The 12,899-nt window shown below is 45.5% G+C and overlaps 1 protein-coding gene across 1 annotated transcript in view; it reads left to right on the top strand.

Moving 5' to 3' along the window:
• The first annotated feature begins 1,033 nt into the window (after positions 1 to 1,033).
• Positions 1,034 to 12,899, top strand: part of LOC139838217 (uncharacterized) — a 35,766-nt gene continuing 23,900 nt past the window's right edge. Inside the window, exon 1 of the mRNA XM_071827598.1 lies at positions 1,034 to 1,684. Coding sequence (XP_071683699.1) covers positions 1,034 to 1,684 — 651 coding nt within the window. The remainder of the gene's footprint in view (positions 1,685 to 12,899) is intronic.

Below are 12,899 nucleotides of genomic sequence, written 5' to 3'. Positions count from 1 at the left end.
TTGTATCTAGAAGTTGTATGCACATGTCACTGTCCGGAACCAAAGGCCCCGAAGTGACAGAAATCGGGACAACCGGAGGGGATGGCGGTGATGTGAGGATCACATGTTTTCACGGAGTGTTAATGCTTTGCTCCGGTACTCTATTAAAAGGATTACCTTAATATCCAGTAGATTCCCTTGAGGCCCGGCTGCCACCGGCTGGTAGGACAAAAGATGTTGTACAAGTTTCTCATTTCGAGCACGTATGACTATATATGGAAAACATGCTTACATAATTAATGATCTTGATATTCTATCTTAATGCTTTGAATCCTATCAATTGCCCAACTGTAATTTGTTCACCCAACACTTGTCACTTGTTATTGGAGAGTTACCACTAGTGTAGATCGCTGGGAACCCCGGTCCATCTCTCATCATTATATACTCGTTCTCATATGACATTGGAAGTAGTATCAACTATTTTCCGGTGCCATTGCTCCTGTGTTATTGCTACTGCTGCTGTGTTACTGTTACTATTGTTCTCATATTACTGCTGCTTTCACATCACCCATGTTACTAGTGCTTTTCCAGGTGCAGCTGAATTGACAATTCAGTTGTTAAGGCTTATAAGTATTCTTTACCTCCCCTTGTGTCGAATCAATAAATTTGGGTTTTACTACCCGCGAAGACTGCCGCGATCCCCTATACTTGTGGGTTATCAAGCACCAACCAGTCGGCGTTTCTGAGAGGGAGGTCCCTACATGACAACTTCATTCTAGTGAGACAAGTGGTGAGAAAGATCAATCTACAGAGGCAGTCGGGAATGCTACTCAAACTTGATCTCACTAGAGCTTTCGACTCCATATCTTGGAGTTTTCTCTTTGAGGTGCTGCGGCGCATGGGTTTTGGAGAGAGGTTTCTAAAATGGGTCCCCTTGTTGCTTAATACGGCGAACACTAGAGTATTGGTAAATGGAGTTCCGGGAGGGAGAATTGTCCATGTGAGGGGTCTTAGGCAAGGTGATCCCACATCGCCTATGCTTTTTGTGGCGGCTATGGAGGTGCTGACAGCGGCAATTAAAAAGGCCGTGGAGAGACAACTGTTCTCCAACCTAGCAGGGATGACACAGCTGCAGAGAATTTCGATTTATGCTGATGATGTGGTAATCTTCTGCAAACCGCTGAGTTCCGAGCTGGAGGCGGTCAAGGCCATTTTACAGGTGTTTGGAGAGGCCTCAGGGCTGTGCGTAAACTACAGGAAGACCTCCGCCACGCTCATTCGAGAACAAGAGGGGGATGCCGAGAGAGTGGCAGAGAAGCTAGGGTGTGAGGTTGTGGGCTTTCCCATCAAATACCTTGGCATGCAACTTGCGCTGAGGCCCCTGACAAAGGCGGAGTGGCAGCCAATGATTGACCAAGTCATACATTGTGTTCCGGCTTGGCAAAGAGGGATGATCCAGAAATCGGGGAGGCTTATACTCATCAAATCGTTCATAAGTGTGCGGCCTATACACCAACTGATGGTTGCGGAGGCGCGAGTCTGGGTTATTGATGAATTGGTCAAATGGATGAGAGCATTCTTTTGGGCCGGTAAAAAGGAGGTCAATGGAGGCCAATGTCTGGTGGCATGGGAGAACATATGCAGACCGACTCAGTTTGGAGGTCTTGGAGTGAAGGACCTGCGTTTACAGGGCCTGGACCTCAGAGTGAGGTGGTGCTGGTTGAGGCGCACGGATCCATCGAGACCTTGGCAGGGGCTACCCGCTATCAATGACTCGGAAGCTAATGAAGTGTTTCAGAGCTTGGCGAGGTTCACTATAGGAGATGGGGCGAACACTCTCTTCTGGAGAGATAGATGGATTAATGGGAGAAACGTGGAGGAGATCGCCCCAGAGGTGGCGGCTGATACGTCCATTTTGCATCACTATTTTGTATCATAATTTGCTGTTATTGATTGATATATTTCATATTTAGAGGTGATACTTATGTTATTTCATCTATTTTGCATGTTTCATGAGTATTGGAGGATCGCGCACCAGAGTCAGGATTCTGCTGGAAAAAGCGCCGTTAGAATGCAATATTTTGGAAGATCAACAATTGACGGAAATTATATGAAAATTCCTATTTTACCAGAAGACGAAGGGAGCCAGAAGGAGGAGCCGAGGAGGGCTGATACGTCTCCAACGTATCTATAATTTCCGATGTTCCATGCTTGTTTTATGACAATACCAACATGTTTTGTTCACACTTTATATCATTTTCATGCATTTTCCGGAACTAACCTATTAACAAGATGCCACAGTGCCAGTTCCTGTTTTCTGCTGTTTTTGGTTCCAGAAAGGCTGTTCGGGCAATATTCTCGGAATTGGACGAAATCAACGCCAAACCTCCTATTTTTCCCGGAAGCGTCCAGAACACCGAAGAAGAGTCGGAGAGGGGCCAGGGGGCCACCACACCACATGGCGGCGCGGGCCAGGCCTAGGCCGCGCCGGCCTAGGGTGTGGCGCCCCCAGGTGCCCCCCTGCGCCGCCTCTTCGCCTATAAAAGCCCTTTCGACCTAAAAACGCAGTACCAATTGACGAAACTCCAGAAAAACTCCAGGGGCGCCGCCACCGTCGCGAAACTCCAATTCGGGGGACAGAACTCTCTGTTCCGGCACCCTGCCGGACGGGGAATTGCCCCCGGAGCCATCTCCACCGCCGTCTTCACCGCCATCTTCACCGCCATCGCTGCTTCCATGATGAGGAGGGAGTAATCCACCTCCGAGGCTGAGGGCTCCGCTATAGCTATGTGGTTCATCTCTCTCCCATGTACCTCAATACAATAATCTCATGAGCTGCTTTACATGATTGAGATTCATACGAGTTTGTATCACAATTTATCTATGTGCTACTCTAGCAAAGTTATTAAAGTAGTTCTATTCCTCCTGCACGTGTGTAAAGGTGACAGTGTGTGCACCGTGTTAGTACTTGGTTTATGCTATGATCATGATCTCTTGTAGATTGCGAAGTTAACTATTGCTATGATAATATTGATGTGATCTATTCCTCCTACATATGCATGAAGGTGACAGTGTGCATGCTATGTTAGTACTTGGTTTAGTCTGTTGATCTATCTTACACTATAAGGTTACTTAAATATGAGCATTATTGTGGAGCTTGTTAACTCCGGCATTGAGGGTTCGTGTAATCCTACGCAATGTGTTCATCATCCAACAAAAGTGTAGAGTATGCATTTATCTGTTCTGTTATGTGATCAATGTTGAGAGTGTCCACTAGTGAAAGTCTAATCCCTAGGCCTTGTTCCTAAATACTGCTGCGTTACTACTGCTTGTTTACTGTTTCACTGTGTTACTACTGCTGCAATACTACCACCATCAACTACACGCCAGCAAGCTATTTTCTGGCACCGTTGCTACTGCTCATATATATTCATACCACCTGTATTTCACTATCTCTTCGCCGAACTAGTGCACCTATTTGGTGTGTTGGGGACACAAGAGACTTCTTGCTTTGTGGTTGCAGGGTTGCATGAGAGGGATATCTTTGACCTCTTCCTCCCTGAGTTCGATAAACCTTGGGTGATCCACTTAAGGGAAAACTTGCTGCTGTTCTACAAACCTCTGCTCTTGGAGGTCCAACACTGTCTACAGGAAAAGGAGGGGGAAGTAGACATCAAGCACTTTTCTGGCGCCGTTGCCGGGGAGGAAAGGTAAAAGGTACTCACACTCCGGACCTCGGCTACCAAGCTATTTCCCGGCGTCGTAAGTACTCGAAGCTATTTCCTTTAGATCCTGCAATTGCAACTTTTTGTTTCTTGTTTACACTAGTTAGGCATAATGGAAAACATCTGTGAGCTCTTTGTACTATTTCCTGAGTCAAGACATGAATGGTTTAATGCGAAAATTAAAAAACCCATGGAACATGTTAGCATGAATACTTTGAACACCATTGTTGCTAATGATATGGAAAATTCTAAGGTTGGGGAAGCTGGTTTTGATGAGCATGATCTTTTTAGTCCACCAAGCATTGAGGAGAAAATTTTCTTTGATGATACTTTGCCTCCTATTTATGATGATTATAATGATAGTAGTCTTTTGGTACCACCTACTATGGAGAGTAAATTTTGTTGTGATTATACTATGCCTCCAACACTTGATGAGAATAATAATGATAGCTACTTTGTTGAATTTGCTCCCACTATTACTAATAAAATTGATTATGCTTATGTGGAGAGTAATAATTTTATGCATGAGACTCATGATAAGAATGCTTTATGTGATAGTTATATTGTTGAGTTTGCTCATGTTGCTACTGAAAGTTATTATGAGAGAGGAAAATATGGTTGTAGAAATTTTCATGTTACTAAAACACCTCTCTATGTGCTGAAATTTTTGAAGCTATACTTGTTTTATCTTTCTATGCTTGTTGCATTATGCTTCTTGAACTTGTTTATTTACAAGATTCCTATGCATAGGAAGCATGTTAGACTTAAATGTGTTTTGAATTTGCCTCTGGATGCTCTCTTTTGCTTCAACTACTATTTCTTGCGAGTGCATCATTAAAACTGCTGAGCCCATCTTAATGGCTATAAAGAAAAGAACTTCTTGGGAGATAACCCATTTGTTATTTTGCTACAGTAATTTGTTTTATATTTGTGTCTTGGAAGTTGTTTACTACTGTAGCAACCTCTCCTTATCTTAGTTTTGTGTTTTGTTGTGCCAAGTAAAGCCGTTGATAGAAAAGTAAGTACTAGATTTGGATTACTGTGCAGTTCCAGATTTCTTTGCTGTCACGAATCTGGGTCCACCTCCCTGTAGGTAGCTCAGAAAATTAAGCCAATTTACGTGCATGATCCTCAGATATGTACGCAACTTTCATTAAATTTGAGCATTTTCATTTGAGCAAGTCTGGTGCCATTTTAAAATTCGTCAATACGAACTGTTCTGTTTTGACAGATTCTGCCTTTTATTTCGCATTGCCTCTTTTGCTATGTTGGATGAATTTCTTTGATCCACTAATGTCCAGTAGCATTATGCAATGTCCAGAAGTGTTAAGAATGATTGTGTCACCTCTGAATATGTTAATTTTTATCGTGCACTAACCCTCTAATGAGTTGTTTCGAGTTTGGTGTGGAGGAAGTTTTCAAGGGTCAAGAAAGGAGGATGATATACTATGATCAAGAAGAGTGAAAGCTCTAAGCTTGGGGATGCCCCGGTGGTTCATCCCTGCATATTTCAAGAAGACTCAAGCGTCTAAGCTTGGGATGCCCAAGGCATCCCCTTCTTCATCGACAAATTATCAGGTTCCTTCTCTTGAAACTATATTCTTATTCGGTCACATCTTATGCACTTTACTTGGAGCGTCTGTATGTTTCTTGTTTTTGTTTTTGTTTGAATAAATGCTTGTGTGGGGGAGAGACACGCTCCGCTGGTTCGTATGAACACATGTGTTCTTAGCTCATAATATTCATGGCGAAGGTTGAAACTTCTTCGTTAATTATTATATGGTTGGAATTGGAAAATGCTACATGTAGTAATTGGTATGATGTCTTGAATAACTTGATACTTGGCAATTGTTGTGCTCTTGTTTAAGCTCTTGCATCATATACTTTGCACCCATTAGTGAAGAAATACATAGAGCTTGTTAAAATTTGGTTTGCATGAGTGGTTTCTCTAGAGTCTAGATATTTTCTAGTAAGATGTTTGAACAACAAGGAAGACGATGTATAGTTTTATAATGCTTGTAATATGTCTTCTATGTGAGTTTTGCTGTACTAGTTCATGCTTGTGTTTGCTTCAAACAACCTTGCTAGCCTAAACCTTGTATCGAGAGGGAATACTTCTCATGCATCCAAATCCTTGAGCCAAACAACACTATGCCATTTGTGTCCACCATACCTACCTACTACATGGTATTTTCCACCATTCCAAAGTAAATTGCTTGAGTGCTACCTTTAAAATTCCATCATTCACCTTTGCAATATATAGCTCATGGGACAAATAGCTTAAAAACTATTGTGGTATTGAATATGTAATTATGCACTTTATCTCTTATTAAGTTGCTTGTTGTGCGATAACCATGTTCACTGGGGACGCCATCAACTATTCATTGTTGAATTTCATGTGAGTTGCTATGCATGTCCGTCTTGTCTGAAGTAAGAGAGATCTACCACCCTATGGTTAAGCATGCATATTGTTAGAGAAGAACATTGGGCCGCTAACTAAAGCCATGATCCATGGTGGAAGTTTCAGTTTTGGACATATATCCTCAATCTCATATGAGAAAATTATTAATTGTTGTTACATGCTTATGCATAAAAGAGGAGTCCATTATCTGTTGTCTATGTTGTCCCGGTATGGATGTCTAAGTTGAGAATAATCAATAGCGAGAAATCCAATGCGAGCTTTCTCCTTAGACCTTTGTACAAAGTGACATAGAGGTACCCCTTTGTGACACTTGGTTAAAACATGTGCATTGTGATGATCCGGTAGTCCAAGCTAATTAGGACAAGGTGCGGGCACTATTAGTATACTATGCATGAGGCTTGCAACTTGTAAGATATAATTTACATGATACATATGCTTTATTACTACCGTTGACAAAATTGTTTCATGTTTTCAAAATAAAAGCTCTAGCACAAATATAGCAATCGATGCTTTCCTCTTTGAAGGACCATTCTTTTACTTTTATTGTTGAGTCAGTTCACCTATCTTTCTCCACCTCAAGAAGCAAACATTTGTGTGAACTGTGCATTGATTCTTATATACTTGCTTATTGCATTTGTTATATTGCTTTGCATTGACAACTATCCATGAGATATACATGTTACAAGTTGAAAGCAACCGCTGAAACTTAATCTTCCATTGTGTTGCTTCAATGTCTCTGCTATGAATTTATTGCTTTATGAGTAACTCTTATGCAAGACTTATTGATGCTTGTCTCGAAAGTACTATTCATGAAAAGTCTTTGCTATATGATTCACTTGTTTACTCATTGCATTTACATTGTTTCGAATCGCTGCATTCATCTCATATGCTTTACAATGGTATGATTAAGACTATGTTGGTAGCATGTCACCTCAGAAATTATCTTTTATCGTTTACCTACTCGAGGACGAGTAGGAACTAAGCTTGGGGATGCTGATACGTCTCCAACGTATCTATAATTTCCGATGTTCCATGCTTGTTTTATGACAATACCAACATGTTTTGTTCACACTTTATATCATTTTCATGCATTTTCCGGAACTAACCTATTAACAAGATGCCACCGTGCCATTTCGTGTTTTCTGCTGTTTTTGGTTCCAGTAAGGCTGTTCGGTCAATATTCTCGGTATTGGACGACATCATCGCCAAACCTGCTATTTTTCCCGGAAGCGTCCGTAACACCGAAGAAGAGTCGGAGAGGGGCCAGGGGCCACCACACCACATGGCGGCGCGGGCCAGGCCTAGGCCGCGCCGGCCTAGGGTGTGGCGCCCCCAGTGCCCCCTGCGCCGCCTCTTCGCCTATAAAAGCCCTTTTCGACCTAAAAACGCAGTACCAATTGACGAAACTCCAGAAAGACTCAGGGCGCCGCCACCGTCGCGAAACTCCACGTCGGGGGACCGACCACTCGGTTCCGGCACCCTGCCGGACGGGGAATTGCCCCCGGAGCCATCTCCACCGCCGTCTTCACCGCCATCTTCACCGCCATCGCTGCTTCCATGATGAGGAGGGAGTAATCCACCTCCGAGGCTGAGGGCTCCGCTGTAGCTATGTGGTTCATCTCTCTCCCATGTACCTCAATACAATAATCTCATGAGCTGCTTTACATGATTGAGATTCATATGAGTTTGTATCACAATTTATCTATGTGCTACTCTAGCAAAGTTATTAAAGTAGTTCTATTCCTCCTGCACGTGTGTAAAGGTGATAGTGTGTGCACCATGTTAGTACTTGGTTTATGCTATGATCATGATCTCTTGTAGATTGCGAAGTTAACTATTGCTATGATAATATTGATGTGATCTATTCCTCCTACATATGCATGAAGGTGACAGTGTGCATGCTATGTTAGTACTTGGTTTAGTCTGTTGATCTATCTTACACTATAAGGTTACTTAAATATGAGCATTATTGTGGAGCTTGTTAACTCCGGCATTGAGGGTTCGTGTAATCCTACGCAATGTGTTCATCATCCAACAAAAGTGTAGAGTATGCATTTATCTGTTCTGTTATGTGATCAATGTTGAGAGTGTCCACTAGTGAAAGTCTAATCCCTAGGCCTTGTTCCTAAATACTGCTGCGTTACTACTGCTTGTTTACTGTTTCACTGTGTTACTACTGCTGCAATACTACCACCATCAACTACACGCCAGCAAGCTATTTTCTGGCACCGTTGCTACTGCTCATATATATTCATACCACCTGTATTTCACTATCTCTTCGCCGAACTAGTGCACCTATTTGGTGTGTTGGGGACACAAGAGACTTCTTGCTTTGTGGTTGCAGGGTTGCATGAGAGGGATATCTTTGACCTCTTCCTCCCTGAGTTCGATAAACCTTGGGTGATCCACTTAAGGGAAAACTTGCTGCTGTTCTACAAACCTCTGCTCTTGGAGGCCCAACACTGTCTACAGGAAAAGGAGGGGGAAGTAGACATCAAGCACTTTTCTGGCGCCGTTGCCAGGGAGGAAAGGTAAAAGGTACTCACACTCCGGATCTCGGCTACCAAGCTATTTCCCGGCGTCGTAAGTACTCGAAGCTATTTCCTTTAGATCCTGCAATTGCAACTTTTTGTTTCTTGTTTACACTAGTTAGGCATAATGGAAAACATCTGTGAGCTCTTTGTACTATTTCCTGAGTCAAGACATGAATGGTTTAATGCGAAAATTAAAAAACCCATGGAACATGTTAGCATGAATACTTTGAACACCATTGTTGCTAATGATATGGAAAATTCTAAGCTTGGGGAAGCTGGTTTTGATGAGCATGATCTTTTTAGTCCACCAAGCATTGAGGAGAAAATTTTCTTTGATGATACTTTGCCTCCTATTTATGATGATTATAATGATAGTAGTCTTTTGGTACCACCTACTATGGAGAGTAAATTTTGTTGTGATTATACTATGCCTCCAACACTTGATGAGAATAATAATGATAGCTACTTTGTTGAATTTGCTCCCACTATTACTAATAAAATTGATTATGCTTATGTGGAGAGTAATAATTTTATGCATGAGACTCATGATAAGAATGCTTTATGTGATAGTTATATTGTTGAGTTTGCTCATGTTGCTACTGAAAGTTATTATGAGAGAGGAAAATATGGTTGTAGAAATTTTCATGTTACTAAAACACCTCTCTATGTGCTGAAATTTTTGAAGCTATACTTGTTTTATCTTTCTATGCTTGTTGCATTATGCTTCTTGAACTTGTTTATTTACAAGATTCCTATGCATAGGAAGCATGTTAGACTTAAATGTGTTTTGAATTTGCCTCTGGATGCTCTCTTTTGCTTCAACTACTATTTCTTGCGAGTGCATCATTAAAACTGCTGAGCCCATCTTAATGGCTATAAAGAAAAGAACTTCTTGGGAGATAACCCATGTGTTATTTTGCTACAGTAATTTGTTTTATATTTGTGTCTTGGAAGTTGTTTACTACTGTAGCAACCTCTCCTTATCTTAGTTTTGTGTTTTGTTGTGCCAAGTAAAGCCGTTGATAGAAAAGTAAGTACTAGATTTGGATTACTGCGCAGTTCCAGATTTCTTTGCTGTCACGAATCTGGGTCCACCTCCCTGTAGGTAGCTCAGAAAATTAAGCCAATTTACGTGCATGATCCTCAGATATGTACGCAACTTTCATTCAATTTGAGAATTTTCATTTGAGCAAGTCTGGTGCCATTTTAAAATTCGTCAATACGAACTGTTCTGTTTTGACAGATTCTGTCTTTTATTTCGCATTGCCTCTTTTGCTATGTTGGATGAATTTCTTTGATCCACTAATGTCCAGTAGCATTATGCAATGTCCAGAAGTGTTAAGAATGATTGTGTCACCTCTGAATATGTTAATTTTTATCGTGCACTAACCCTCTAATGAGTTGTTTCGAGTTTGGTGTGGAGGAAGTTTTCAAGGGTCAAGAAAGGAGGATGATATACTATGATCAAGAAGAGTGAAAGCTCTAAGCTTGGGGATGCCCCGGTGGTTCATCCCTGCATATTTCAAGAAGACTCAAGCGTCTAAGCTTGGGGATGCCCAAGGCATCCCCTTCTTCATCGACAAATTATCAGGTTCCTTCTCTTGAAACTATATTCTTATTCGGTCACATCTTATGCACTTTACTTGGAGCGTCTGTATGTTTCTTGTTTTTGTTTTTGTTTGAATAAATGCTTGTGTGGGGGAGAGACACGCTCCGCTGGTTCGTATGAACACATGTGTTCTTAGCTCATAATATTCATGGCGAAGGTTGAAACTTCTTCGTTAATTATTATATGGTTGGAATTGGAAAATGCTACATGTAGTAATTGGTATGATGTCTTGAATAACTTGATACTTGGCAATTGTTGTGCTCTTGTTTAAGCTCTTGCATCATATACTTTGCACCCATTAGTGAAGAAATACATAGAGCTTGTTAAAATTTGGTTTGCATGAGTGGTTTCTCTAGAGTCTAGATATTTTCTAGTAAGATGTTTGAACAACAAGGAAGACGATGTATAGTTTTATAATGCTTGTAATATGTCTTCTATGTGAGTTTTGCTGTACTAGTTCATGCTTGTGTTTGCTTCAAACAACCTTGTCGGGGGGAAGACCCCGGATAGGGCAATGGACGCGGAGCAGCCGGCTGGCCACTGGCCGGCTCGCGGCAAAGGCCGGCTGAGGAGCAGCCGGCTGGCGCCGTGGCCGGCTGGTCTGGAAGCCGGCTGGCTCTAGGTCCTAGTCGGCCTGGCTACGGCCACCAATGCTGTAGTTGGGCCGGCTTCTACAAGCCATATCCGACTGGGGTTTGTACCTCAGACCGACTCGAGGCTGGCGAGTCTTGCACTGGAAGGAACCGGGTAGGTGATCCAGGTTCCCAAAGTCCACGCTGACTCCATCTTCCGTGAAACGCGGGGCACTGTGGAGCAATAGTGCCTCGCGCCGGACAGGCCGTCAGGGCTTACGACGATCCGTACTGGGTACAGTGGCTGACGGCGACAGGGACACCTCCTCCATACCGCTGACCGTGGCAGCCGGATGGGACAGGCCACGATGCCTCAACCACTCCTGACGTCACCGCCTCGGGAAGGAGCGGAAGCCGGAGCCGGCCCAGCCGGCCGGTAAACTATAGGGTCTTATATGTAAAGTGCCGGTGCCTATATAAGCCGCACTACCCCCCTCTCGTGCGGGGGATCGATCATTTATTGCTTTCACCCACCTATAGAGCTGCCCTGTGAGAGAGACCATAGTCTTCCTTAGCCTCTCAGGACCAGCCGGACACAGCTCTAGGAGCACCATTGTACTGTGTGATCATCATATACACTCATAGCAGGAGTAGAGGTTTTACCTCCATCGGAGGGCCTCGAACCTGGGTACGTCGCCGTGTCGCTCGTGCCCATACCCGCATCCGGATACCGCCGTGAGATCCCTCAGGAACCACTTCGATTAGCCACCCTATGGCATATGCCGTGACGATACCACGACATTTGGCGCCCACCGTGGGGCCTTCAGCATCCTCGGCCGGTGTCTTCATCCGGACGGGCCTCACCACCACCACCGGCGAGCGAGTCGCTTCAGGCTTGATCTGGAGATTCGGCTCCCTCGACTGCGTCAGCGACAACGCTGGCTGCTTCGCTGACCGGCCCTTCCCAGCCGGCGGCAGCGTCATCTCCTTCGGCGGCTTCGACGTCTACGTCGCCACCGTCGCACCGCCGCGCTACCCGCGGCAGGTGCTGCGCTGCGCTAGCCCTCCTCCACGAGCCGGCAGCAGCGCTCCCGCCAGCCCCGCCGTCGTGCAAGTCATGATGGCTGGCGACGAGCTCCCCACCAAGAACCCGCGCATGCGCGGCCCCGACCTGGAGCGCAACATCGACCCCAACGCCTCCGGCTCGGGCCCAAAAGCGCCACCACCGCCGTCCCGGCTGGATGCAGTCCGGGCAAAGCTGAGCACCCCGCTCACGCCTGGCGGAGATCCCACCGCCATCGAGGCGGACTTGGAGGCGCACCGCCAGCTCCTCCTCAAGCAAACCGAAGAACTGGCTGCTGCTAAGCGCCAGATGGAGATCAACCAGCGCGAGTACAACCGCGCCCACGGCCTCACTCCAGGCGGTGACGAGCCAAGCCGAGCCGGCCACATCCGCCGCAGGGGCCGCGACCTCGGCGCTGAGATCGCCCGCGACGGCGCTCCTTCGCCGGCTCCTTCCGCGGAGCTCCCCGTCTACAACACCCCCGACAAGAACATGCGCGCGGCAGAAGCCGCCGCAGAAGAGCTGAACCGCCTTCAGGGCGAAGAGTTACGCCGCCAGACCAGGCGGGTGACTGAGCTGCTCAACGCAGCCAACAGGCAGATCGCCGACCCCAGGTATGTCAATGCCCCCAGAGCTTCTCACGCTCGTGGAACTGCTGGCAACGACAGGGAAGGCGCCAGGGACACGGCCGAGTCCTCCTCCCCAGCACCAAGCCGGCGCCATGATTCCCGGGCCACGCACAGCTCGGGCCGGCCAAGCCACCAGCCGAGCGGCGGCAGCCGCAGCCGGCCCCCTCCAAGCCGGAACCAGGAGCAAGACTCCGGGCCCCGCCGTCATCACCGGCCGGCTCCAGAAGCAAGCGGCGCGCGCCAGCCGGCACACTCCCGGCTGGGCCCGCGCATCGAGCCCGCTGACGCCCGAGACAGCCTCGACCGGCTGGTTCAATCCCGCATCGCAGAAGAAGAGGGGCCAGCCGGCCCAAAGTGCTTCGGGCC

Source organism: Lolium perenne, chromosome 3 (assembly GCF_019359855.2).
Source record: "Lolium perenne isolate Kyuss_39 chromosome 3, Kyuss_2.0, whole genome shotgun sequence".
In the NCBI taxonomy this organism is placed as follows: domain Eukaryota; kingdom Viridiplantae; phylum Streptophyta; class Magnoliopsida; order Poales; family Poaceae; genus Lolium; species Lolium perenne.
This window is presented reverse-complemented; position numbering and strand designations above follow the sequence as displayed.